This window comes from Amphiura filiformis, chromosome 20 (assembly GCF_039555335.1).
Source record: "Amphiura filiformis chromosome 20, Afil_fr2py, whole genome shotgun sequence".
Lineage (NCBI taxonomy): Eukaryota > Metazoa > Echinodermata > Ophiuroidea > Amphilepidida > Amphiuridae > Amphiura > Amphiura filiformis.
The window spans coordinates 4,067,098-4,094,175 of NC_092647.1; the positions used below are offsets into that span (position 1 = coordinate 4,067,098).

Consider the following 27,078-nt stretch of genomic DNA (forward strand, 5'->3'; position numbering starts at 1 on the left):
ATTTTTGATATTTAACAGTACTTGAAGTAAACTTTATAAATCTGATGATTTATACTTAAAGTGTATGTAGGTGGGATGAAAAGCCGACGATCAATTGAAAATTTTGACCTTTCGTATTGAAGATATGGATTTTTTTCCCAAAACAGCAAAAAAAATTAGGTCTTTTTGGGAAAAAAATCCATATCTTCAATATAAAAAGTCAAAATTTTCAATTGACCGTCGGCTTTTCCTCCCTGCTACATACACTTTAAGAATATATCATTAGATTTATATAATTTACTTCGAGGACTGTTATATATCAAAATTTGAAAAATATCAAATTTATATAATTTGTCATAAAATTTGTATTATATTGTGATTTTCAACAAATGAAAATTATTTGATATCAGAAAGACATGCTTCGTATTCAGAATGCAATTCGATAGGTCTGAGGTGCTCTCATGTCCCACAAAAATACTATCGAAACGCAATAAACGCTCATTTTAGATCCCTTAAGCATGTACAACTTGTTGCTAGCCTTACGCTTGACTTGAGACAAATGAAGATCCCATTTCAAGCCGGAAGAAATTGTAACACCTAAAATTTTGACTTTGTCCACAATTGCCAAATTCTCGGAACACATTTGGACAGGTGCACTGTTTTCCCTATCAACGTGCATGGGTTCATGTAATAATGTTAAATTTACATATTACATGAGTCTTACATATTGAGTCAGGTCTTTTTAACAAACTGTAACGGTTATCACCTTATCATTACTGTATAGCATTAAAAATTAAATCAAAAAATAGAATTAAAAAGTTACAAAACTCACCAGAAATATGTCAGATTTATAATAAGTGGCTAGAAAACCATAGAATAAAATAATAATAAAAAAAACCCACCACAATTTTCTCATGTACTGTATACTTCTTACCAGTTTAATATAATTGAAAGACATAAAGAAAGCTTTATAAAACATTATATAATTATTTTAGCATAAGCATAATTATTAACTAATTTGTTGTATTAAAAAAACAATGATAACCGTCAGTCCAGATATTTGTTTACATTTATTAGTGTCTTCCTAAATTTATCAAAAAAGTTACAGCTGAGGAACAGCCTGGAAGTGCAGGGCCTACGTCAGTTCAAACAAGTCAATTAATGCAATAAAAAAACGTTCATTTCAGGCCCACACAATTATCACAAATCAAAAAAGAAAAACCAACCATATTATTCTCAAGTTTGCCATGCATAGAATATTTTATCATGATAATGCTCATCACAGACGGAATAACTATAATTTAATTTCAGTTAACAATAGTCGACATATCAACACCAACGAGAGTCGTAAGTTTTTAAGTACCAGTATTTCAGGTTGTGTAAGCCGGTGAGGAAAGCATAGCTTTCTAGCACACCACTCTTCGTCATACATAAATTCTCGCAGCCATATTTCCCTAACATAATATGAAATTAAAAAAAAAAGGAAATTAAAATACGTTCATGCCCAGTTGCCCACCCCATGTCCCCACTCCATATATCTCACCACACATCCCAAAATCCACCCACACAGTATTTACAAGTACTTCCTATGTTTTGGACGGTGTTGAAGTCACAAACGAAGCCACACAATCCGATACAGACACCAAATCATATCCAGACTTTTCCACTAGAAAATCCAACAAGAATACAATGTTCATACGTGTATCTGGTAAATCCGTGTCCAATGTCAGAACACCTCCATGGGTGAGTTCTAGTCTGTCATTTAGTATACGCAACGCTTTTGGAACACGCTCAACGTCTCTGAATTTGTAATAGTTCTCATACTGTAACGTAGTCCCTGAAAAGAAAGACGAAAATAACAGTGATTTTGTTATGGTCCAGAGAACTAGTTAAAGATATGGAAAGGTTTGTATACAAAACGATTCTCTTATAAACCATCTATGCACAGTTTCCACCTCGATACACACGAGCAGACATTTTCTTCAAAGAGCTTCCAAGCAAGCAGTGAATTGTCTCTAAACATTCTTTGATTACACTACACGGTTGAGTGCATAGCATCGTAAGAACTGTGTGAGCTTCTAGCTGGAAAATATGCCTCTGTGATTGTTTTTTGTAGAAACCTCAAGTGAAAACATATAATGTTGTGATTGCCGGAGACATCCTTTAATATTAATTCCATAGGAATAAGACCGAGCATCTGTCTCGTCATCTCGAGTTACGTTCATCAGTTAGATTGAATTTCACTGAACATAATATGCTGCATTTTCCGAGTTTGACCATCACCATCTTACTATTATATGATGCGCTGGTAATTAGGTATAGGGGCGGTGCAATAATTATTAGCCCATGAAGGGTAAAATGGGGTGAGAGGTTGCAATTTTTGGCATACATTTATGGGGCAACTTTTAAAGACGAATCTGCAAGCAAGTTTCAATTTTACTGACGAAATGCTAAGCTAAGTCCCCCTACGGTATTGTTATTGAGACACCCTAAATGCTAAGTGATAAACACATCAAATCATTTGGATAAGACTTGTGTATTGCTTGTAGAACTTAACACCCTGTTTATGAGCTTTTATGAACTAAACATCTTAGTGTATCTTTGACAAATCTTATACAATTAGCAGATATCTTTGTGCCCTTTTGCGCCACTAAAGTTGCGAAATTTATGGAAATCTTATCACATTTTGAGACTCTTACGTTGCTGTGCGACATTTTATGAAAGTTATTAGGCCGCATATAAATCATATTTGCAGAGTTTGTATGCGTTTGTGCATTCTGATTAACATTTTAAAACATAATACCGTTGCATATCAGTAAACTATCCTTTCATCGAGCTGTAGCTAAGTAAACACAATGCATTATAAATGAAAACATATATACCTTTCTAAATAACTCCAATTTATTTTCTGATTAACAATTTACAAAACATGATCCTTTCATCGAGCTGTAGCTAAGTAAAAATGATGCATTTTAAATCCAAATACCGTATACCCTTCTAAATAACTCCAATTTATTTTTTGATTAGACAATAATAACTGCGTAACATCTATTTTGAGGTCATTGTGTGAAAGCGGAGGGTTTTGATTTGGGCCGAGGTATTTTCCCAAGCATGCCAAGGGAGCGGTAGCTCCCGAGGAAAAATACCGAGACCCAAAACAAAACCCGAAAATTTCACACAATGATCTCAAAATAGATGGTGCAAAGTTATTATTGTCATTCATTCCGGTCTTATCTGATACTTTGAACAAATCAAATTGGTATTTTATGTTATTTTATGTCATAAAACGCTGTTAAATATAACCAGTTGATTATCTAAATCTAAGTCTTTAATTGAAAGCAAAATATTCTCACAGATTACATAATCTGTTCCCACAGATTACATAATCTGTTCCTACAGATTGTATAATCTGTTCCTACAGATGACATAATCTGTTCTCACAGATTACATAATCTGTTCTCACAGATTACATAATCTGTTCCCACAGATTACATAATCTGATCCCACTTGAGGTCACATTGGATTCAACATGTTCAATGTGGTGTCATAATGTGCAGAGTTAGACAGTGCATCTATTAATAAAAAACCAAATTTATTCCAACATAATATGGTTCAATTTTGGAAAAATTATTGTGATTATTTTTCCAAGTGTAAGGATACTTTTTGACGCAGTATATTAATCAATTCATATCATACCTTCTCTTGGTGGAAAATCAGCTGCTGGCTTTATAATCCGTAGGCCTCGACTTGACGCTGCTTTCACTATATTTGATGTCGAATTATGACATAAATAAAATGCTGGTTGAATGTCTAATTCTTGTAGGCGTAGTTCAGTACTAACTAGTGCCTCACGAACCCATGGATCGCGGTATAATTCAAAATGCCCAGGTGGATGCGGCCCATCTTCTCGCATTCCTATATCAAATCGATTCGCCCAAGCCTTGACTATATCTGGATAAAGTTCGGCAAAATCTCCATAAACAAAGAGCATAACAGGCATTTTCACTCTATACGCTTCCAGAATTGACACAATTTTGCTCGCACGTTTTAAATTCATGCCAATAGCTATAGATATGGCAAGCTTTTTTGCGGTAGTGCCGCACGTTGAATAATTTGCGCCGGCACTCCCAGGAGTGTTACTAGGTACCTGTTAGAAAGAAGAAAATAGTTTATTATGTTATTGTATTAAATATAGCCAAAATATGACGTGTCTCAAAGCTTGCAAAGGTTTTGAAGTCCAATGTGGAACGCGGGTGTTTTTGAGCAAAATAAGTTTGAGATGCTCAAAACTTTTAAAACTTACATTATTGACAGTGGCTCCGGAACTGGGGGAGAAGGGGCTCGGCCCAATAATTTTGGTGGCTATGGAAAAGTACCATTGGGCCCCCAATAATTTGGGCCAGACAGCATTTCCCCCAATATTTAACATTTTCCAGAGCCTCTGATCAATACACATAATGAAATAATAATAGTTTTTAGCGATATTTTTGTAAAATAAAATAATTATCCGCCAATTCTCCGAGACAAATTCGCACCGCAATAATGCGCGTAGCAGACTTCAGACATGTGTATCCTGTCGTCGTCAGCAGAATCTCCCTTATGTAGAGGTAACATTTGTACTTGCCGAGCGCACCTCTTAATACATCGCGTTTTTTTAACATGCAGTGCGTGTGACGCAAAGCATCGACCACCGATTGGTTTGTACTTCTATATAGGTTGAAGCAGTATAGATTTGAAATTGATTCACCACTCAGGTAACCCCATTTGAAATTCACACTCCCTCTGTGGACGATATGGATTTCAACTGAAATAACCTATGGTGCATAGATTTCAAATTCAAAAGTAGCTCTGCTGTTGAAATAGGTGTGTTCAGAATCCTTTTACTTTTCTTGGCAAAACGAGGCACAGCGTCATCGCCCCGATATCTTCATGGCAGAAATCGCCATGGTAGGTTTAATCCACAGCCACGCATGACTATTTTGTTCCGAACTTTGAGAGGGCATAATGAGCCGAGGGACATCCGACTAAGGCTACTGACAATAGCCTGGTAATTGACCTCACTGTGTGTGAGTGAGCATGTATACGCCATTATGAGGTCAATGGTCATATGCTTTTAGACTGCTTGCACGAGTGAGTGCAGCTAGCCTATGCTGCACTATAGTTCGGCACATATAAAATCAGAATATTTTTGTCAGTTTTTGTGTTCAAGACGCAATGGTTCTTTCTCAAGACGCAAGCTAACGACTATCATATCCGTTGAACACATATATTCAAGTGCAAGGAACAAAATCTGGCTTCTTTAGACTAAATCAATTACCGGGAGATATTCATCATTTTCTACCCCGGTATCCAAAGATTTATCGTCAGAATATCAAATCGTGCATAGCACATTCACGTGTATCGATCACGGGTATTCATTTCAGTGTCTCTGCTGTATAATGTAATTATTAACCGGGCGATGTCGGTGTGCGAGGACATGGAGGAGGAAGGGAGAAAAGAGGAGATACATTCACATCCCTTTTTTCTTCTCTGTTATTGTTGTTTTCATGGCTGTAATTACATTATCTAGTACCTTTATTGGATGCAACTGATCAAAGTCCTTGTATTCTCTGTTTTCAGCGGCCCATTCTACCATAGGTTTACCAGCTTTTTTGATATCCTTATCCACCATGGCTTTTTTTTGTTCCTGTGTCCACCCAGATACTGGCTGCCAAACATGGAACTCTCCGTAGTATCTATTGACAGGATAATTGATAATGATACTAATGCGAAAACATTTTCATTGAATTTTTACAAAACTGTAAAATTTACAGACAAATTTGAGCGGAAAATCGCGGTTGAGAAACCAAACTTGCAGCATAGTACCGAAACTCGCTGCAGAGAGCCTAAAATCACTAGGATCCACAACATGTTTATCTATCAGGGCACATTTCTTTAACCCAATATATTTGTACATTCATTGAACGACCTTAGAAAATTTGGGTACAAAAACATACTCCGCAATTTGAGGTCAAATTTTGCACTATGATTGTTTAATTGAGGTTATTGAAGTATGCCATTTGGATGAGGCCATTGTGGTCCATGGTGAATGCGACGCCAGAAAAATATATTAGGACTAATAACCAAGACAAATAGGTTTACATACTTATCAACCCAGTCGAATGTTCTCTCTGCCATCATCTTCTTCAGTATGTCGAATTCTGCACCCTCGACATCTAATTTGAATATGACGTAATCCTCTTTGTTTGTGTTTTCTCGTATCCATCTTGAAAGATCAATGGTAGGAATAGTGGGTCTAACGGCCAGTTTCCTATTGCCACCTGAGTTAAAGAATATATAGCTTAACGGCTTCAAAATTCAACCGCCGGTCAACCGGTGGTCGAGCTTTGTAATACGTTAACGTAATACGTTGCTTGTTTGTATCACATTATACAGACATCGATACAGATACGAGTCATACGACAACTCCCTAAACACACATTTAAAAAAGTTATGTGAAAAAAATTAGGTAATTGTCAAAAATAAAGAAATACATAAGAAATGTTAGAATTTGTATGAAACTCTAAAAATAGATGGAGTGAAGACTTATCTTAACCGCTAAATTTGGATATCCAACTAGTTTGTAAATTAAATTGATTTTTGTTGACATTTTTACCCCACTCACCCTAATTATTCCCTTTTAATAGGCAAAGATTAAATATATTATTTGTTTAAATGCATGCTTGAAACTTATCTTGTACTTTATTCTCAAAATTGCACAAAAATGACGTCAATTATCGCAGTACTTAGGCTGACGATAAAATTATTTATCAGAACGGTAAACTGCATATCCGTCTTTACACGCTTTTCAATGGGAAATGAACTTTGCTGCTTGGATGATGTCACGAGAGGTTAGCATTTGTTCCGTATTGAAAAGCGTGTAAAGACGGATCTACCAAAAACGTTGACAACGTAAAGAAATCAGCAAGTTTAAAAAACCCACCTCGGCTCACTTTTTTGAAACTTGGTCCCATTTGTAAAAGGTACTGATTTAAACTTTATCACATTTATATAAATCTAAAACATTTCCAGAAGTGTTATGTATCTTTTATCTGCAGATGCGATATTAATTTGTAAGCTTTCTGGAACGACCTGAAAGGTTATTATCTTGTTCTTGCATGGTAAGCCAATATCCTATTGTGTTTTGTTTTATAATAATCATGATTAATGATTGAATTAAACGAATAACAAGTAGGCTTGTAATCTTGTTGGAAACGCTGTATTCTGTTGAAATAAGATAAAAACACTGATTTGCTGTTGGTGTTCAAAATGGGACCAAGTTTCAAAAAGTGAGCCGAGGTGGGTTTTTTTACACTTGCTGATTTCTTTACGTTGTCAACGTTTTTTTGGTAGATTTCTTTTCTTTTTATGAATGTAGCCAAGCAGCTCCAAGCTTGGAAAGTCATCAGGTTACAAAGTGCTCCATAAAACGAATAAAACGAAAAATAGATGTTTGAAGTTGCTATTCTTGATTCATGACCATAAATAATTAAACAAAACTTTATCAGTCGTTTATTTTTAAAACTTGCTCGTCACGCGTGACTGTAATGTTAAGAGGCGTAAACAATGATCAATATACATTTTAATATACTTTAATTATTTAAGGCAACGTAAATATGTAAAGAAAATGTAAATATGAACAACACACACCCAATGTTGACAATGCCAGAGAGACACAGAGAGTAAGTCCGATTTAGGCCTACTTCAAGTCGGAACTGGTAAATGCGCATAAGCGTCTAAATGCCCTGACTAGGTAAGATAATCGTGTTTTAATGTTTGTGGTTCTTTTGTAGCCCTGCGGGGCAATCCCACTTGGCTATCCGAATTTCGCGGTTTGTGGTTCTTTGTAGCCCTTCCGGGCAATGGATATTGGTTTTCATCAAGCCTTGCCATCTATCGGGAGCTAATTTATAGTTTAAGCTTGTTGGATATCCATATTTCGTGGTTTTTGGTTCTTTGTAGCCCTGTGGGGCAATCTAGTTGCAGATCCAAATTTCGCGGTTTGTGGTTCTTTATAGCCCTGCGGGCAATCTAGTTGGATATCAATATTGAGCGGCAGTTGTTGTTGATCTTTCGCGGTTTGTGGTCTTAATTTGTTGGATATCCATATTTCGCGGTTTGTGGTTCTTTATAATCGATAGGCCTGCAGGCAATCTAGTTGGATATCCAAGTTTCGCGGTTTGTGGTTCTTTGTAGCACTGCGGGGCTATCTAGTTGGATATCCCTATTAAGCGGTGGTTATCGGCGATCTTTCGTGGTTTGTGGTTTCAATTTCCCTCATCAAGCCCTGCCCTATATCGGGAGCTAATTTATAGTTTAAGCATGTTGGATATCCATATTTCGTGGTTTATGGTTCTTTGAAGCCCTGTGGGGCAATTATTGCATATCCAAATTTCGCGGTTTGGGGTTCTTTATAATAGATAGGCCTGCGGGCAATCTTCTTGGATATCCAAATTTTGCGGTTTGTGGTTCTTTGAGTCCTGCGGGGCAATCTAGTTGGATATCCATATTAAGCGGCGGTTGTCGGCGATCTTTCGCGGTTTGTGATTTTAATTTCCCTTATCAAGCCCTGCCCTCTATCGGGAGCTAATTTATAGTTTAAGCTTGTTGGATATCCATATTTCGCGGTGTGTAATCTAGTTGGATATCAATATTGAGCGGCAGTTGTTGTTGATCTTTCGCGGTTTGTGGTCTTAATTTGTTGGGTATCCATATTTCGCGGTTTTGTGGTTATTTTTAATCGATAGGCCTGCGGGCAATCTAGTTGGATATCCATATTTCGCGGTTTGTGGTTCTTTGTAGCCCTGCGGGGCAATCTAGTTGGATATCCCTATTAAGCGGCGGTTATCGGCGATCTTTCGTGGTTTGTGGTTTTAATTTCCCTCATCAAACCATGCCCTCTATCGGGAGCTAATTTATAGTTTAAGCTTGTTGGATATCCATATTTCGTGGTTTGTGTTTCTTTGAAGCCCTGTGGGACAATAGTTGCATATCCAAATTTCGCGGTTTGTGGTTCTTTATAGCACTGCGGGGCAATCTAGTTGGATATTAATATTGAGCGGCAGTTGTTGGCGATCTTTCGCGGTTTGAAGTCTTAATTTGTTAGATATCCATATTTCGCGGTTTGTTGTTCATTATAATCGATAGGCCTGCGGGCAATCTGGTTGGATATCCAAATTTCGCGGTTTGTGGTTCTTTGTAGCCCTGCGGGGCAATCTAGTTGGATATCCCTATTAAGCGGCGGTTGACGGCGATCTTTCGCGGTTTGTGATTTTAATTTCCCTTCAAGCCCTGCCCTCTATCGGGAGCTTAATTTATAGTTTAAGCTTGTTGGATATCCATATGCCGTGGGGTGTGATTCTTTGTAGCTTTATGGGGCAATCTAGTTGGATATCCAAATTTCGCGGTTTGTGGTTCTCAATATCAATATTCAGCGGCAGTTGTTGGCGATCTTTCGCGGTTTGTGATTTTAATTTGTGACAATTTATAATATTTATTCCAAATATAATTTCAATCTCAGCTGTGAACAGAGACACTGATAAATGTGTTTTAAATGACGAAGATGTCCTGATAGTCAGGCATGTTGAAAGCATCTGGATGGTGAAAGTAGGCCCTAGGCCTAGGCCTAAATGTGAATAAAAATCAAACATGTTTGTTTGATGAAAAAATATAATATCACAATAGCAATGGATGTTCGAAATGGTGTTATTCTTGATTTATGACAATAAATTGGTTAATAAAACATTAAAAACAAAAGTGGTGGGAAGTTTCGAACTTGAGCAAAAAATCATAAATGGACTAGAAGTCCATGGCCTTAACCGCTTCGCCACAGGAACGTCCCGATATAACGAGGTGTGAAAGTGGAGTATTTATTAATATGAATGTATGCTGTGGTTCGGAAAGAATAAAAGAATTGTGAAAAACTTGTTTTGTTGGCGAATGGGATCCAGAATTTGTATGTAGGGTATCCAGGAAAATGCTAGGGTATATTTGAAAGTGAATCTGAAAAAGTAGTGTGACAGTGACAGCCAGGTATGGCTGTAGCAGTGACGAAAGATTGTGGATATCAGTATGATTAGCTATGATTTGCCACTAATTTTGGCTATGAAATACCGCGTGAAATAAAGCAAGAATGTTTGTTTATTATCAAACAATCGGATTGACTGTAAGATTGGTGTAACTTTTTGAAATAATGAGTTATTGAAATATGACACTTTGGACAGTAAATAAGATTTAGCATGGTTTTAGATATATTTTATACCCAGCGAAAAATATCATAGAACAATAGCGTTTTGTTCCGTGTAAATATAGTCTCGCGGTGCATCTGTTTATTCTTCTTTATCAGTCGTTTTTTTTAAAACTTGCTGGTCATGCTACCGCTTGACTCTAATATGCAGTCGACCGGCCTCTTATTGATTTGATATTTTCAATATACCTGTGTTCGTATCTTTCTCTTCCGCATCGAATGCAAACAAGGAGCCACCACCCCATTGCATGTCAATTCCATTGTTTAAACCACGGGTTGGTGACCATACTGATTCCACAAAAGCAGTCATGTTGCCTGCGGAGAGAGAAAAATTATAAATACAAAAATATTACTATTTGCACAGTATTTTTGTGGGACATGAGAGCGCACCAGACATATCGAATTGCATTCTGAATACGAGGAATGTCCTGATGATATCAAATAATTTTGATTTTTTTTTAAATGGCGACATAACTCAAATTATTAAAAATTGATATTTTTTTAATTTTTCATATTTAACAGTCCTCGAAGTATAATTTGTACTTAAAGTGTATGTAGCTGATAAGAAAAGCCCACGATCATTTGAAAATTTTGACATTTCGTGTTGAAGATACCCAATTTTCCCAAAATTTGTTAGGTCTTTTTGATATTTTTTTTTGATATTTACTTAAATTCAATATCATTAGATATATAAATTTTACTTCGAGGACTGGTAAATATTAAAAATATCAATTATTAATAATTTGCTATAAAATTTGTATTATATCGTGAATTTCAAGAAATAAAAATGATTTCATATCAGAAGGACATTCCTCGTATTCAGAATGCAATTCGATATGTCTGATCTGCTCTCATGTCTCACAAAAATTACTTTTCTCGTGTCGGTAATTTAGATATTGTTTTTTATTGTATATCTAAATGTAATGATCAGAAGTGTATTAAAATATACATTTTCAGAAAAGGAATGATGCAAAGAATCCAACTAGCATAATAGATTCCTGCAACAATTAATAATTTTTGAGAAAATCTCAAAATTTGATTTTACTTTACTGACTTTACTGACTCGAAGAAGGTATAGTGTCACAGATGTGCTAATAATTATGGCCTGCTAGTGATTAAGTCGAAAGCCGTGTACTAAAGACAGAATAAAACATTTTACACGGATCTGTAATTTCTAATTTTACACGAATCTATAATTTCAATTTTTAATTATTTGCCATAAAATTTGTATTATATCGCGAATTTCAAAAAATATAAATAATTTGATATCAGGAGGACATTCCTCGTATTCAGAATGCAATTCGATATGTCTGATCTGCTCTCATGTCTCACAAAAAATAATATTTCTCGTGTCAGTAATACATTTTCAGAAAGGAAATGATGCAAATAATCCAACTAGCATAACAGATGGGCTAATATAGCCGGCTAGTGATTAAGCAGAGAAATTAACTATGTATTTGAATGTGAATTCAACTCTGTCAATAATGCTGTTTTCCTAGTTTGCCAAATTTTTCATTAAAAAAAATCATAATTACCAATTTAATGACTTATTCTTTACTTTTTAAGTAATTTATACACAGAGCTACACAGCTTATATTTTTTACACTTCCGCACTGTATAATACCATTTTGTTATCATGTATATACATAGCACCTGCACCTGCACCTTTTCCGGGATGCACGTAACATTGTTATAATTATTGTGAAGTCAGGAAGCAAAATGGACAACGCAAAAAGGACAACGTCATTAGTAATAAGGACAAACACTTATGAATCAGATTAAAGGTAGACGAGTTATTGTTGATCGAAGCAACCTAAAAATCGATTTTCATTATCTAGTTCGATATATTATTGAAAATTAACACCTTGATGTTTTGCAAAAGTACATTGTACAAATCGCATACTTTGCAAACTTGCTTAATTTATTGTTATTAATGAGTTATGTACGTTTTACCAAAGTGTTGTTGTTTCAGCCCTCTTTACAACGTAACTCAAGAACCGCAGCACCTATAAAAGTATATCTGTGATATTTTAATTCTTCTACACGCTCGCTATGAATTGATAAATGCAGTTTTTACCAAAGCTCACTACCATTCGTAAGATGCTGTGAACTACCAAATCACAACAGTTTAAAATAATTAATAACCTTAAAGGCTTGTGATCCCAACGAAAGTGTAAACAAAATGAAATTGTGTATAAATTTCCTAAAAGTGAAGAGTATGTCATTAATATTTTCCTAAGTTACTTTTTGAAATGTCAAATTTGGTAAAAACCGAAGAAAACAGCAGCATCGACAGAGTTGAAGCCCCATTCTTACACCTCAAAGGATAAAACTAGAATTGGTTCCATTTTTTTCTATGCCCCCTTTGCTTCCCACGAGGGTCGAAGGTCATACTAGGGCCACTATTGTGTAATATACCTCAAATTGTAACTCTCATTGCTAGGAATAAAAAAAAAATCAATTGTCATATTGCACTCCGGTGCTTAATTCAGGAGTTATAGAGTAAATAAGGTCAAATGTCAAACATCTCATGCATAGAAGCCAAAGTTTCAAATGAACTCATTCAACAATCCACAGCAGGAAAATTATTTATTTGAGAAAGGCACAACCTAAAGAATCGGATTAAATCAGGGGTCAAATGTTATGCTTGCACATAATTGTTCATTTTGGACATTGTCTGCACAACTCTGTCTATACGCAGGACAACCAATTCTTTTGTTATGCAAGGCTCACTCAGTCATTTAAGGCAGCTGTGTAGTCTCAGACATGCATGTAGTAAAAGTACAATAACTTTGTAATTATTCGCGCAAGACATATAAAAGTATACATTTTTATAAAGGCAAGACATCAATGAATCTTAATATAAATATAGATTTGGTGTAAAAACAACAGTTTTGAAGAAAATCCCAAAAAAGTGAGTTTTTGGCAATATTTGTTAGGTACATCATAACAAAAAAACACTCTTTCCAAAATATTTTATTTTGTTTTTTATCTCCATCTTGAGGCTCCATTCCAAAAACGGTTTTTTTAGTTTTTTGATATTGGCCTTATTTTTGGAGATATTGACCATATAAAGCATCAAAATGAACTTTTTAAAATTCACAAACGCCTATTTGCACAAAATGATGTCTAAAATCGGAAATAGACCAAAATATAAAAAAATGGGAAAACCGTTTCTTGAGTCGATCATGCTTCATACGATGATCATTTGCTTACCTATAGATGCTGCATTTATTGAGTTATCGTGTACCTAAATCGTCATTTTACCGAGAAAATGAACATTGAAATAATGGCCGTTGAAGTTTAAAGTGGTCACATTTTGCACTTGGATCGGAGCTCACAGGAGAATGCGGCATTTCTCGTTTTTCTACCTTACATTACATGAACATCGGGTAAATACACGGCCCCTTGAGAAGTTTGAGCGAAATCCATTCATAACTTGATATTTAAATCGGGGAAAGAACTTGAAAAAACCCACATTTTATCAGCTAAAACGGAGCCATTTGACCACTAGGTTTTTGTGAAATCAGTGCTTCCGTGGTGTTTCCATATTGATGCGCCGCGCATGCAGATAAGCGTCGCGTATGCGTAGCGTATTTGTGCGTTAACAAATTGCGCGATACGCAACGCGTTGCGTTGTTGCGCGCGTGTACCCTAGCTGGTACAACAAAGATTTTCTTTCTTTTTCAATTTCAAACACGAGTGGAATAGTGAAATAAAATCCTTAAAATATAGCAGTTGGAGTTTACAAATCTAGATTTTCATTCCTTGTATTTATAAAAAACATAACAAAGTATAAACATATCAAAAAAACTCAATTTCGCGAAAGAAACAATGTCTATAGTACACAGCCGCGTTAATGAGGCAATACAAACGATCGAATTTGGTGTTGAAATGAGCAAAATTTTGAGTTACACCTTTTCAATGTAAAATTAATTTTCTCGGCCAAATGAAAAGCAATAATTTTAATTTTTTCAGTAAATGTCAGGAAAAACTGTAATGCTTGATACTGTATTTTTTTTTCAAATCCTAGTGTTAAACTTAGGGGTGAAATTTAGTCATTTAGTGTAAGATTTTCGATTTTGATAGGCTTCAACTCTGCCCGCGAGCCTTTTTTTGGATCAACCTTTTAGCTTTTCAAAGTAATATAGTTCGCTAAAGAAGGATTATTCCCAACTTTCTAACGCACATCACCGTGAGCGATATATCATAGTTTTGTCAGAATTTCCGTTTTGATTCCATAATTTTTTACTACCAGCTGAAAATTTTTCAAATCCATGCGTGAAATCTTAGGCTAATACTAGCATTGTGGATCGATATCTCTGGGTGCCCGGCCTGGCTACAGTGTTGCCAGAACTTCAATATAGCAAAGCAATTACCTAGTGTTTCAATTGTCATGAAGGTGACTGGGTATAGTGAATGATCAGAATGATATATTCTTAAAGTGTATGTAGCAGGGAGGAAAAGCCGACGGTCAATTGAAAATGTTGACCTTTCATGTTGAAGATATGGATTTTTTTCCCCAAAAGACCTATATTTTTTTGGTGTTTTGGGAAAAAAATCCATATCTTCAATACGAAAGGTCAAAATTTTCAATTGATCGTCGGCTTTTCATCCCACCTACATACACTTTAAGTATAAATCATCAGATTTATAAAGTTCACTTCAAGTACTGTTAAATATCAAAATATCAATTTTAATGATTTGCCATAAAATGTGTATTAAATTGCGAATTTCAAAAATCAAAATTATTTGATATCAGAATGACATTCTTCGTATTCAGAATGCAATTCGATATGTCTGATGTGCTCTAATGTCCCAAAATAAATACCGTCCAAACGTTCATACCCCAGCCCTTAAACCCACCGAAAGTCATAATGAAGGAGCCAAAACAATACAAGATTAAACATGGAAGTTTATAACAACCTATTATAATGACCTAAAGGAAAAATCATTTATGGCAACAATGAGCCTTGCATTGTAAGTCATGGTTAAAATGTGTTGAGTACCACCCCTACCATCCCTACATACACCCCACTACCCACCTCACACACCTCTGCACCCACCCCACCCACATAGGCCTACATAATATAACATACCGGTACCTAATAATATATATATAGCACGGCTATAGCTATACATTTAGAAAGTAGGTCCTATAGCGCTAAATTATGACAAATAGGCCTACACAAACCCGAACGCAAGTCTGAAGGGTGTAATAAAATGCCAACCCGCGATGGGGGTGGGGGGACATTCAAAATTCACCTGGAGATAGGAGGGACAGAAAATTAAAATCCCGAATTTTTCTAGGTTTGGACAGTGGATTTTCCCATGGACCTCATCCTAGGTAAATAAACAAACAAACAAATAGACAAAATGGTTTTCATAATCATGGAATCCATAGCCCCTATAAATTGAAATTGCAGGCTATCACGGGAGCAAATTTCCAAAATTCACCTCATTTACCAGAACATCCAATTGGGGATTTGGGCTACCAAATCGCTGGTCAGGCAATCCTGGTTTTCAATGGAAAAGGGACCTGGTTGACAACAATTGAAATATCGATTATTTCTGCTGGTTGCTCTCGAGATAAAGTCTCGGGGCGTCATTCAAAATTCACCTGGAGATAGGAGGGACAGAAAATTAAAATCCCCTATAATAACACGCGAATTTTTCTAGGTTTGGACAGTGGATTTTCCCATGGACCTCAACCTATGTAAATAAACAAACAAACAAACAAACAGACAAAATGGTTTTCATAATCATGGAATCCATAGCCCCTATAAATTGAAATTGCAGGCTATCACGGGAGCAAATTTCCAAAATTCACCTCATTTACCAGAACATCCAATTGGGGATTTGGGTACCAAATCGCTGGTCAGGCAATCCTGATTTTCAATGGAAAAGGGACTTGGTTGACAACAATTGAAATATCGATTATTTCTGCTGGTTGCTCTCGAGATAAAGTACTGAGTTTGACATTTTCGGAGCATGAAGGGAAAAAGGGTAAAATAAAAACGGAAATTCTGACAAAACTATAATATATAGACCCACACGATGTGCCTTACAGAGGTGGGAAATATCTTTCTTTAGCAAACTATATTAGTTTGAGACGCTAAAAATGAATTCCGTAAAAAGCTCGCGGGCGAACTAAAGGCCTTTAAAAATCAAAAATATCACACTAAAAGACAAAATATGATGCTTGAATTTTAACACCAGGATTTAAAAAAAAATGTATATCCAAGCACTATGTTTTTAACTAACATTACTGAAGAAAAAAAAATATTGCTTTATATTTGACCGAGAAAATAAATTTCATAGCAAAAAGGTGTATCTCTGAATTGTGCTGATTTTAACATGTATCGATCGACTTTTAGCGCGACTATGCATTTCTAAAGAATTGGTTGTCCTGCGTATAGACTGTAAGGGGACATAACAATATACGAAGATGTACTAAAATTGTGAATTAATTATATGTTTGAGATTTCTTGTGTTTCATGGGAGTAATTTGAGACCTGTTTCGATGAAATTGGAACATTTTTTAATTTTGACCTCTGTGTTGACGTGAAATTGTTGACATTTGACCTATTCGACCATTTAACTCCTGAACTAAGCACCGTAGTAAAATATGACTTTTTTCCCTGTGATGAGTGGAACAATTTGAGATATCGTAACAGTATGATGAGACTGTTTTTATGTTTTGGCCCCACTGTGACCTTCGACCCCTCGTGGGAACCACAGCAGGCATAGATAGAAATGGAAACAATCAAATTTGTATCATTTCAGGTTTAAGGATGCCAAAAACATTGGTTCCACTAATGTAGGAAAATAAACCCCAAACCCATAGCGCCATGCACTATTTGATGTTGAAGATTATATTTTGAACAATATGAATAAAAGTAGTTGACACTCTTATAGAGGTTGTGCATATGACGTATCATCCCGTAAATATGGCGGACTACTCAAATGCATTCAACAAAAGCATGATTGCAATCTACTGCGACAGTTCGTCTCACACACATAACAAATGCACTACGATCAAATAGGTTGATGACAACATGGACTACACTGCGCCATGATTACGGTGAAGGACACCGGTTCAAATCCTCTGTTTGGAGCCAATCGATAAAACCATGCAGGGCCTCTATAATAGCTGTTAAGGTTAAAATCCATCTGGAGTGACATTTACTCCTCGTCATGCTTGTGCATGGTCCCTCATTCATTCATTCATTCATTCATTCATTCATTCATTCATTCATTCATTCATTCATTCATTCATTCATTCATTCAAGTCTTTTCTTACCCTGTTTACATTTTAGAGTTAGAGAGTGTAAGATGACCTATCTGACCAATGACAATACCAAATTGTATAAAACAAAAAGTATTGAAAAGTTGCATATTCGCGCTAAAACATTTATAACACTTGCGGGCAAAAGAGGAAATAATGAACGATCAGTAGCTTTCAGTATACCTACCGTCTTTGCCAGCAACTCCTTCCGGACAATGTAACACGTGTTTTTCATATGGACTGAAATATGGCGCCAGACGCTCATCAATTTCAAAAGAGTGAATTATAAAATCTCGTCCCCAGGGTACGTATTCCTAAACAATTCCACGGTAGAAGCGACATTAGCACCGCAGTCGAGGAGAATTTTCCGCTGCTTCGGTTTCTCATCGATTGTTTCTTGCCTGAAATGGAAGAAAATATCATAAAAGGTCAAAGGTGAGATTGAGAATTGATTAAGGGCTCGAATACCGACATTTTCACATATTTTTATGGGACCTGAGACATATCGAATTGCATTTTGAATAAGAGGAATGTTGTGATGTGCCCTGAGTAATTTAATTTGATGATTTATCTTTGCTTACAAAGTTACATGAGTGATGACATTTTGGGGGAATTCCCCTCTCAAATTGAGCAAAACAAGTTGAATCATATCTAATTTGGAATATTTGGAAACCCCCTGACGTTGTAAAGTGAAGATGATATCGTATGGGATTCCCCTCGGGAAGTGATGTCAGGGGATTCCCCTCAGGAAGTGATGAAATGAGAAAGGTTAATGTTATAATTAAGGCTTGGGAATTCCCACAATCACATTGGGCTATTAATATTTGGGGATTTCCAACTGCTTGGTATATAAGAAAAGGTAAACATATTTCTTCACAGTTTATAGTGTTGATCTGGGCTAGCTAGCTAATATGCTTACAGTCCAATTCCTTCACAGAAAGGAAACTGCAAACCAGACATATTTTATGTAGTCAAAGTACTACTATTTGCCAGTGTTGTCGGAGAAGATCTAGAATACGTCAAAGAACGTACTTCTTCCAAGAAAGGAAAATATATTCTTCTGTCGACTTGCTGAAGTCTGGTGTTTTGATTCAACGCAACTGTCAAAATAAGTGGGGACAACTGCATCGCAGTCCTGCTTCCTGAAGATATTGTGTGAAAGGTGGAAATAGCACCAAGTTTGGAGAAAGCAGCGCAAGGAGTAAGGTGATTTGGAGAAATGCGCAAGGAGTTAAGTATTGGAGAACGGCGCAAGGAGTTTAATATTTGGAGAACTGCGCAAGGAGTTATAAATGTGTTTGGAGAACGACGCAAGGAGTTTAGCACTTGAGAGAAAGTAACACCGTTTTCGTATGAGGATTTTATACGCAAGGATTTGTAAATGCAAGTGTACAATGGACTTAGCTGATTTTCGCAGGACAAGGGAATAAGGATATATTACATCAGTCGTCCAGAACATTGCAAGAACTTTATGATCACCAAGAAGAAGAATGCTGGCTAAGTACTAAATAGATAAAGAGTGATTATATTTGATTATTGTGTATGTGCATTTGTTGTCATATATTGTACCAATAATAACGTGCTTTCAATTAAAGACTTAGATTTTGTTAGCATAATTAAACAGTGTATTTGTGTTGTGCATTCGTGTGAGTTCGGGTAAAAGGTGATTTTGGCCTTGAGTCAAGTACGACTCGTAACAATGTCCATCTGATATCAACTAATTTAGATTTTTTTAAATTCGCGTTATAATACAGTTTATGGTAAATGATTAGAAACTAATATTTTTGAAATTTAAAAGTCCGCGAAGTAAATTTTATATATCTAATGATATGTATTTAAAGTGTATGTAGCTGGGATCAAAAGCCGTCCATTATATGAACATTTTGACCTTCCGTAATGAAAATATAGATTTTTTCCCCAAAACACAAAAAGTAGGTCTTTTTGGGAAAAAATGTATAGCTTCAATATGAAAGGTCAAAATGTTCATATGACGGACGGCTTTTGATCCCAGCTACATACACTTTAAGTACATATCATTAGATATATTTCTTCAAAATACATGATCGCATTCCGAAATGTAAAACCTGTTCTAGGAATATTGGTTTCTTAAAAGGCATGGGGTATGGGTGAACTTGAAGTTCAGGTATCTGGAGATCATGGAGATGGGAACCAACGAGTTACCCCAAATCATAGCGGCAGGTAGTGACTAGGCCGCTGAGTGCGATTATGTGGAATATTTTGGAAGGTTGGTGTTTGTTTTAATTTTTGGGGCGTTTTTTTTCAAAAATAACATATTTTTGGTGATATTTCAAAGAAGCGAAATGCCAAAGACAACTCTTTGAGCACATACTTTGTTATTGCTATTGCACTTCTTTTCCACATATAATACATACGTTACCATTCGCTTTGGTGAAATTAAGAAAAATATCTGGTCACGCTCCTTTTAGAATTTTTACCTGATCGTCGGCTCTTGCAGGCAACAGAATGTAGATTGGCTCACGATAGATGTCGTATTCCTCTATGTGGGTCACTTGATGATAAAATTACTTTGAATTGCTTGTAACAACATTCCTCTACCAAAGAAAGGCGACCTCTCTCTCATGACAAACTACCGTGGTATTTCGCTTATGACCATTGCCGCAAAAGTGTACAACAAGATCCTTCTGAACAGGATCCGACCCCACATTGATCCTTTACTGAAAAGCAACCAGGCTGGCTTTAGATCGGGTCGCACCTGTGCTCAGCAAATACACATTTTGAGGAGGATCATGGAAGGCTTCAAGGAGTACCAACTTCCCTTAACAGTCACTTTTGTGGATTTCAAAAAAGCCTTCGACTCCATCAACAGGTCCGTCATGTTTTCAGTGCTGCGGCATTATGGAATACCAAAGGTTGTGGTCAATGCCATCCAGTTGCTCTACAAAGACTCCAATAGTGCCATTATGGTAGATGGCAGTATGTCAGAGCCTTTCCAAGTAACAACTGGAGTGCTTAAGGGTGATGTGCTGGCACCATTCCTGTTCATTATCCTGGTAGACTACCTTCTGATGAAATCAACTTCTGGAATTGACGCTGGAATTGTTACCTACCCACGTCGGTCAAGCAGGTATCCTGCCAAGATGCTGAATGACCTGGATTTTGCTGATGATATTGCCCTGCTGGAATCTTCCATAGCCCGGGCCCAGTCACAGCTTACTAGGACTGCAACTGCAGCAGCAGATCTAGGCCTTGTCATCAGCGCACCTAAGACAGAATATATGACTGCAAACTGTAACGCCCAACCAGCACTTGAAGTCTATGGTAGTACCATCAACCATGTCACAAACTTCAAGTATTTGGGTTCCAAGATGGGCTCTATAGTGTTGGAGACCTAAAAAGAAGAAAAGCACTAGCCTGGGCAGCTTTCTGGAAACTGGAACGCCTTTGGAGAAGGCCGTCCCTGTCAATCGAAACAAAAATCAAGCTGTTTCAGACAACGTGTGTTACTGTTTTTCTGTACGGATGCGAGTCATGGGTAATTACCAAGGACATAGAAAACAAGATCAATGCATTTGCAACATCTTGCTACAGAGTCATGTTAAACATCAAGCGTGTGGATCGGATTCCAAATGAAACCATCTACAACCTGACCAACACCACTCCACTGGTTGCCAGAGTCAAAATTCATCAACTCAAATTTCTCGGCCATATACTGCGTCTTGAAGATGGCGAGCCTGTGAAAGAATATGCGCTTTATATTCCACCACATGGGAAGAGGAAACCGGGACGGCCGCGCACATTGTACTTACAGTATGTCCAGCACCTCCTGGGAGATACTGAAGGGATGCTGCAGCCAAACAAAATTGCTTCGCTTGCCCAAGATCGCATTAGTTGGAGAAAGCTTGTAGTCGCCTGCTCCGCAGCCGACTGATGATGATGACATACAAATTTCCGTCTGGAAAGACGGTTTCGGACTAAATTATGGAACAGCTCTAGCCTTCGGCGCCGTATCAAATCTTATAAAAAGACCACGACTGGCGAGTATGTAGTTATGTTTCCCGCACGAAAGCTTTATTTACTGACTTATTTATTTATTTGGTAGATTACTAAGTAATTAATAATATTCCACGATTTATCGGTTTATTATTGATTGTTGATAACTTGAAAACTTGATTGATTGATCGATTGATAGCCATTTCACACATATTCCTAGTTTATAGGCCCCTATGGAACGTCTATTAATTTTGAATTGCATCGTACATTAGTAAAATAGGCCTATATGTATTGATTTATTCTATTCAGCAATATCAAGGGTTACTATTCTTGCAGCTAATAATTACTTGGTTTAGTGGTAATGTACTGAGTTTTACAACAGGGAGGTCACGGGTTTGATTCCCAGCTCTGCCTATTTTGTTTTTTCAAGGCTGAGAAAAATGCAATTTCTGAACTTATTTGGCGCGCGATCTGAGCTGGTCCTTTTCTGATGGCTGTGTCTCTTACAGGCACACTCCCTCTGGAATCCAAACCAGGTTTCCGCCCATTATACATCCCTTAAACAAACTAAAACTATTTTAACCTAAAACAATCCTGTGTCATTTGTATTGTACACCAATCCTACCATATTTAAATTTTGGTATAGTATTATGGGGTTCTGCTATTATAATTTAAACAGAATTGTGAAGCTCCAAAAAAGAGCAGTTAGAATTATCACAAATAGTTCGTGTCTTTGCCACACCAAACCACTGTTCGAAAAGTCCAATTTACTTAATATATATGCCAATTATTTAAAAAAGAACTGGATATATTAATGTACAAATATCATATGAGTTTATTACCAAGATCATTTGACAATTTGTTCATAAACATGAAGTCTATTCACAATTATAATACCAGAAAGAAAGAGAATTATCGTACTGATATCCATAAAATGACTGATGTTTTAACACTTGGTCCTAGGCTATGGAATAGTTTGCCAAGTGAAATTAAAGAAGCTAAACAGGTAACTGAATTCAAAAATAGCATGATATGGTATTTAAAATCTAATTAATACCTCTCATAATCTCACAATTTCTTGTTTTTGCCGACTCTCTATACTGTAATATCAAAGAAACACTGCTTAATTATTTATTTGCTTTAATTTGTATTATTATAACTTAAGATGGGTTCTTTGTAAATTTGTGTATATTTAATGTTTTGATTATTCAATCATGATGTCCTGTGGAAAACTCTCTTGGACTTCGGCACACCAAATCACCTAGTCTGGCTGCTAAAGAGGCTGTACTCAAAAGCGACTGGTGTTATTCGTGTAGCAGATGGCCACACAGACCCATTTCCATTTGAACAAGGAGTTCGGCAGGGCTGTATTATGTCCCCCATGCTGTTCAACGCCTGTGGTGAATCGATCATGCGACAGGTGAATGAGGTTGTAGATGAGAGGTCAGGCTGCATTGTCGGTGGAAGAGCAATATGGAATATTCGCTATGCAGATATGATACCACACTCATAGCATGCACGAAGGCAGAACTTGAGAAGCAAGCAGTCGAGTTGGAGAGGTGCAGTCACACCTTTGGTCTACATATTAACGCAGCCAAAACCCATGTTACGACCCATGGTAGCAAAGAGACAATCTCCCTGGGTGGAAATCCAATCAAGCAGGTTGAAAGGTTCAAATACCTTGGCTCAATGGTAGGGTGTGATGCAGACTCTACACCGGAGATCAATGCTCGACTAGCAATTGCCTGAGATGCCACCAGCCAATTATTAGGATTATGGAAGGCTAAAGCGATCAGCCTGAAGCTGAAGAAACAACTGGTGAGATCCCTTCCCTGGAGTATATCCCTGTATGGTGCAGAAAGTTGGACCCTAAAACAAAGCGATATCAAGAAGATAGAGTCGTTTGAGCTGTGGGTATGGCGCAGAATGCTTCAGGTCAGCTGGAAAGATAGGAAAACCAATGCATGGATCCGTCAGAAAGTGGGCATCACAGAGAAACAAGGTCTGCTCAGTCAGCTGAAGAAAAGAAAGATATCCCTGTATGGTCATTGGAAGCGGCGGCCAGATAGCATTGTTCAGATAACGATAGAAGGAGAAGTAGAAGGAAAAGCCAGGCCAGGTCGAAGGAAAACAGGATGGATTGATAACATCAGAATGTGGACTAATGGTGGAATGGCCGTGGCAAGAGAGAAAGCACGCAAGAGAATGCCGACGGTTCTATGAGGACTATGGCAACGCAGCAGCAACTATTATAATTATATGTTATAAGGTGGTACATCGTTTTCAGGCCTCTTGGCATTGTGATGTACCTGCCTTCATCAATACTTGTTAATGTGCAATAATTTGATTTACCTCTGCTGTTACATCGTATGCTTTATGAGATTGATGAAAAATAAAAGATTGATTGATTGATTAAGTTGGGACGTAATTGAGTCGCGTAGTAATGAAAAACCGAATAATTGTCGCCTATTACATACATATCAATATGTAAGTGCTCTTTTTTAAAAGTCATTGTTCATTGAATTTACAACCGTATGACAAAACAGACGAAAATAGTAACTTTTTGCACAAGATTTGCAATTTAAAGAGAATTGGCCATTGCTCATTCTAGTGACTCTAGTATATGGACAATACAAGTGTGCATTTTCATTTAATGACATAAAATTTGAAAAATATTGTAAGGAACACTTGAGGTTTTGACTTTTAAAACCTACGTTTTGGTCAAAAAATGTGCTTGGATAGGTAGTTTTCAACAGATTTGCCACATTCGCCTTGCTATAACATTGAATTGTGTTATCTGTTGACCGAGTGACTAAAAGTGTTTTTAGGGGGAAGTGTTAGCTTTCGTTTGATAAAAAATAAATTCTGATTGGATGAAGGGAACACTTGAGGTTTCGACAAAAAACAATCAAAGAGGCCCATTTTTAGCTAGAAGTTTCACAGCTCCTACATTGCTATGCACTCAACCGTGTAGTGTAATCAAAGACTGTGGTGAGACATTCGCTGCTTGTTGTTCTCTGCTTGGAAGCTCTTGGGACGAAAATGTGTGCTCAGGTGTATCGAGGTGGACACTGTGCACATGATGGTTTATAAGAGAATCGATTTTGTATAGAAACCTTACCATATGCGAGCTGATCACAGGACACGAATTAAGGCAAAACTTTTAGCTGGCCATCCAGGCTATACAATTTTTCACCCTATTAAATATGGCAGTGACGTATGGTATAGAAAATGGTATAGCTAGTATTTCCAACTGGCCCGAAAGAAAACTAGCGACTCACTTTTCTATATTTATCTTTCATAAACATGATTTTTAAGACCGCTGTTAAATAGATTATTACATTTTACAACCAGTTATACATGTATACCATGCATTAAGCAAGTAATTAACACAAAGGAAACAAGAAGCAAACACTGGCTGCACATTTTCAAAGTGCACTATTAAAAGCATTTTGCAGACGATTTTGAAGAACAAATAATTTAATTTTCTACCTATTATTTCTGGGAAAACTATTTTTTTGAGGGATAAATATTTTTTCTGGGAAAATTATTTTTTCTGGGATAAATATTTTTTCTAGGATAAGTATTTTTTCTAGGATAAATATTTTTCTGGGATAAATTTTTTTTCTGGGAAAAATATTTTTTTTCTGAGAAAATATTGGCGGGCTCTCACCGTATATTTTAATTTTGTAATCTATGTAAATTAATTTAAATGTTTGCATGTTTGCGTAGGTCTATAATCCTGGGCCCAAGTTTATGGTTATGAATTTTGAAACTTTAATGTCTGCAAAAATTGGAAGTCATTCCATATTTAACTAAATTTAATCTGTATTTTATATAATTCCTAGCTATACAGAGTTCACGGGTCATTAGATCATTAAAAGTACAATGGAATTTATTCAAGTTTCTTTTCATGAATCACGTACCAATGTATACACATTACGATTGGGTTTTGGAAATTACAAATCTCTAAAGTCGTGTTCACACAGTCGGACTTAAATCACTTATTACCGGTCTTAAATTACGTCGGTAATAGTATCGGATATAAGTGGCAGTGTGAATTAGCGTCGGATATAACTATATCCGACGTAATGTGCTTTAAATCCGACAATTTGTTCACACAGTCGGACTTAAATTACGTCGGTAATAGTATCGGATATAAGTGGCAGTGTGAATGAGCGTCGGATGTAAAACAAATTAATATATCCGACGTAATGTGCTTTAAATCCGACAATTAAAAGCCGAAGATGACCAGGGTTAAGAGCTGTTAAGACCGATCGAAACGTTACGTCCGGTAATAGTAATTACGTGTGGATATGCAGCACTATTGGGCTGTCGGATATAACTGAGTATATCACTCGCGCAAAATTTTAAGCAGAGTCATAGGCGTAGATCCGGGGGGATGGGGGGGGGGGGATAAACCCCCCCAATATTTTGCCAGGGGGATGGTCCATACAATGCATCCCCCAAATTTTGACGCCTGATAATGGGTTTCTGACCAAATTAACCTCATATTTGCCCATTTTTTGCCCCCAAAGTGCAAATTTTCGCGCGCTTCGCGCGCATTTATTCTACTTTTACACCATATTTCACCAGTTTAGTTTCAAAATAGCAAAATTTTTCGCGCGCTTCGCGCACAATTGAACCAAAAACTTATTCTGTCGCCAAAAGGTGCTGGATTGACTATACTATATAATTTTTTCCCAACTCCACCCCCCTCCCAAGGTCAAAAAGAAATCTACGCCACTGAGCAGAGTAATTTACTGCGTGATGTCATCATGGCTGCAGCTGCAAATATTAATATAAATAAACGCAAGAGAGGGGTCAATTGGAATGACAAGGAAACATTGGCTATCCTCAAAATTTGGAGAGACACGGAAAGTATTTCTGGGATAAAAAAAAGCTTTGGGAGGAGATAGCCACGCTATTACATGACAAGGGGGGATTCCCCATATGGTCGGGGAGCAGATACATGCTAAGATAAAGGCACTGAAAACTCTCCATCGCACCCTCCATGATCAAGTGAAAAGTTGAGGCGCAGGCAAGCGGCGGATGACATGATCGAGCCGGCAACCCGTGAAACCGCCCGGCCGTATGGCATTTTCCATATACTCGGTCAGTTTTGTTTTGTATTTATATTATTTATCAACATAGGCCTATTTGTTTGTGATTATTTCAAGCGTTTTAAAATTTCAAAATAATCCCATTCAATTACACGGTCGACGATGAAAATTTACTGAATTTAGGGACTGCCCGTCATACACTACCTGGGCGCAGGAGCAATTGACCATCCTTATTGGGATTACCTACACGAGTTTCTAGGGGTGGGGGGGGGGTAGCAAATGTAAACCCTCCAGAGGGCTCAGTGGGAGGGGGGGCAGTATGGCCCTGGATGTAGATGGAGGTGGAGTGGATTTAGCCATAAGCATGATAACAGAAAGGCATGCAACTGGATTTTATAAGATGATTAGGGGTCCCAAATATACGGAAAGAAAAATAGGGGTGTCATAAAATATGTTTGATGACCAAAATGTAGGGAGTCACAACACAACAT

The 27,078-nt window shown here is 36.9% G+C and overlaps 1 protein-coding gene across 1 annotated transcript in view; it reads right to left on the minus strand.

The window, feature by feature from the left end:
* Positions 1-406: 406 nt before the first annotated feature.
* The window catches only part of LOC140142636 (uncharacterized), a 77,258-nt gene continuing 50,586 nt past the window's right edge, over positions 407-27,078 (minus strand). Inside the window, exons 4-7 of the mRNA XM_072164639.1 lie at positions 6,125-6,299; positions 5,552-5,714; positions 3,676-4,126; positions 407-1,816 (exon numbers count right to left, since the gene is read on the minus strand). Of these exons, the coding sequence (XP_072020740.1) occupies positions 1,566-1,816; positions 3,676-4,126; positions 5,552-5,714; positions 6,125-6,299 (1,040 nt within the window). The 3' untranslated portion in view covers positions 407-1,565. The remainder of the gene's footprint in view (positions 1,817-3,675; positions 4,127-5,551; positions 5,715-6,124; positions 6,300-27,078) is intronic.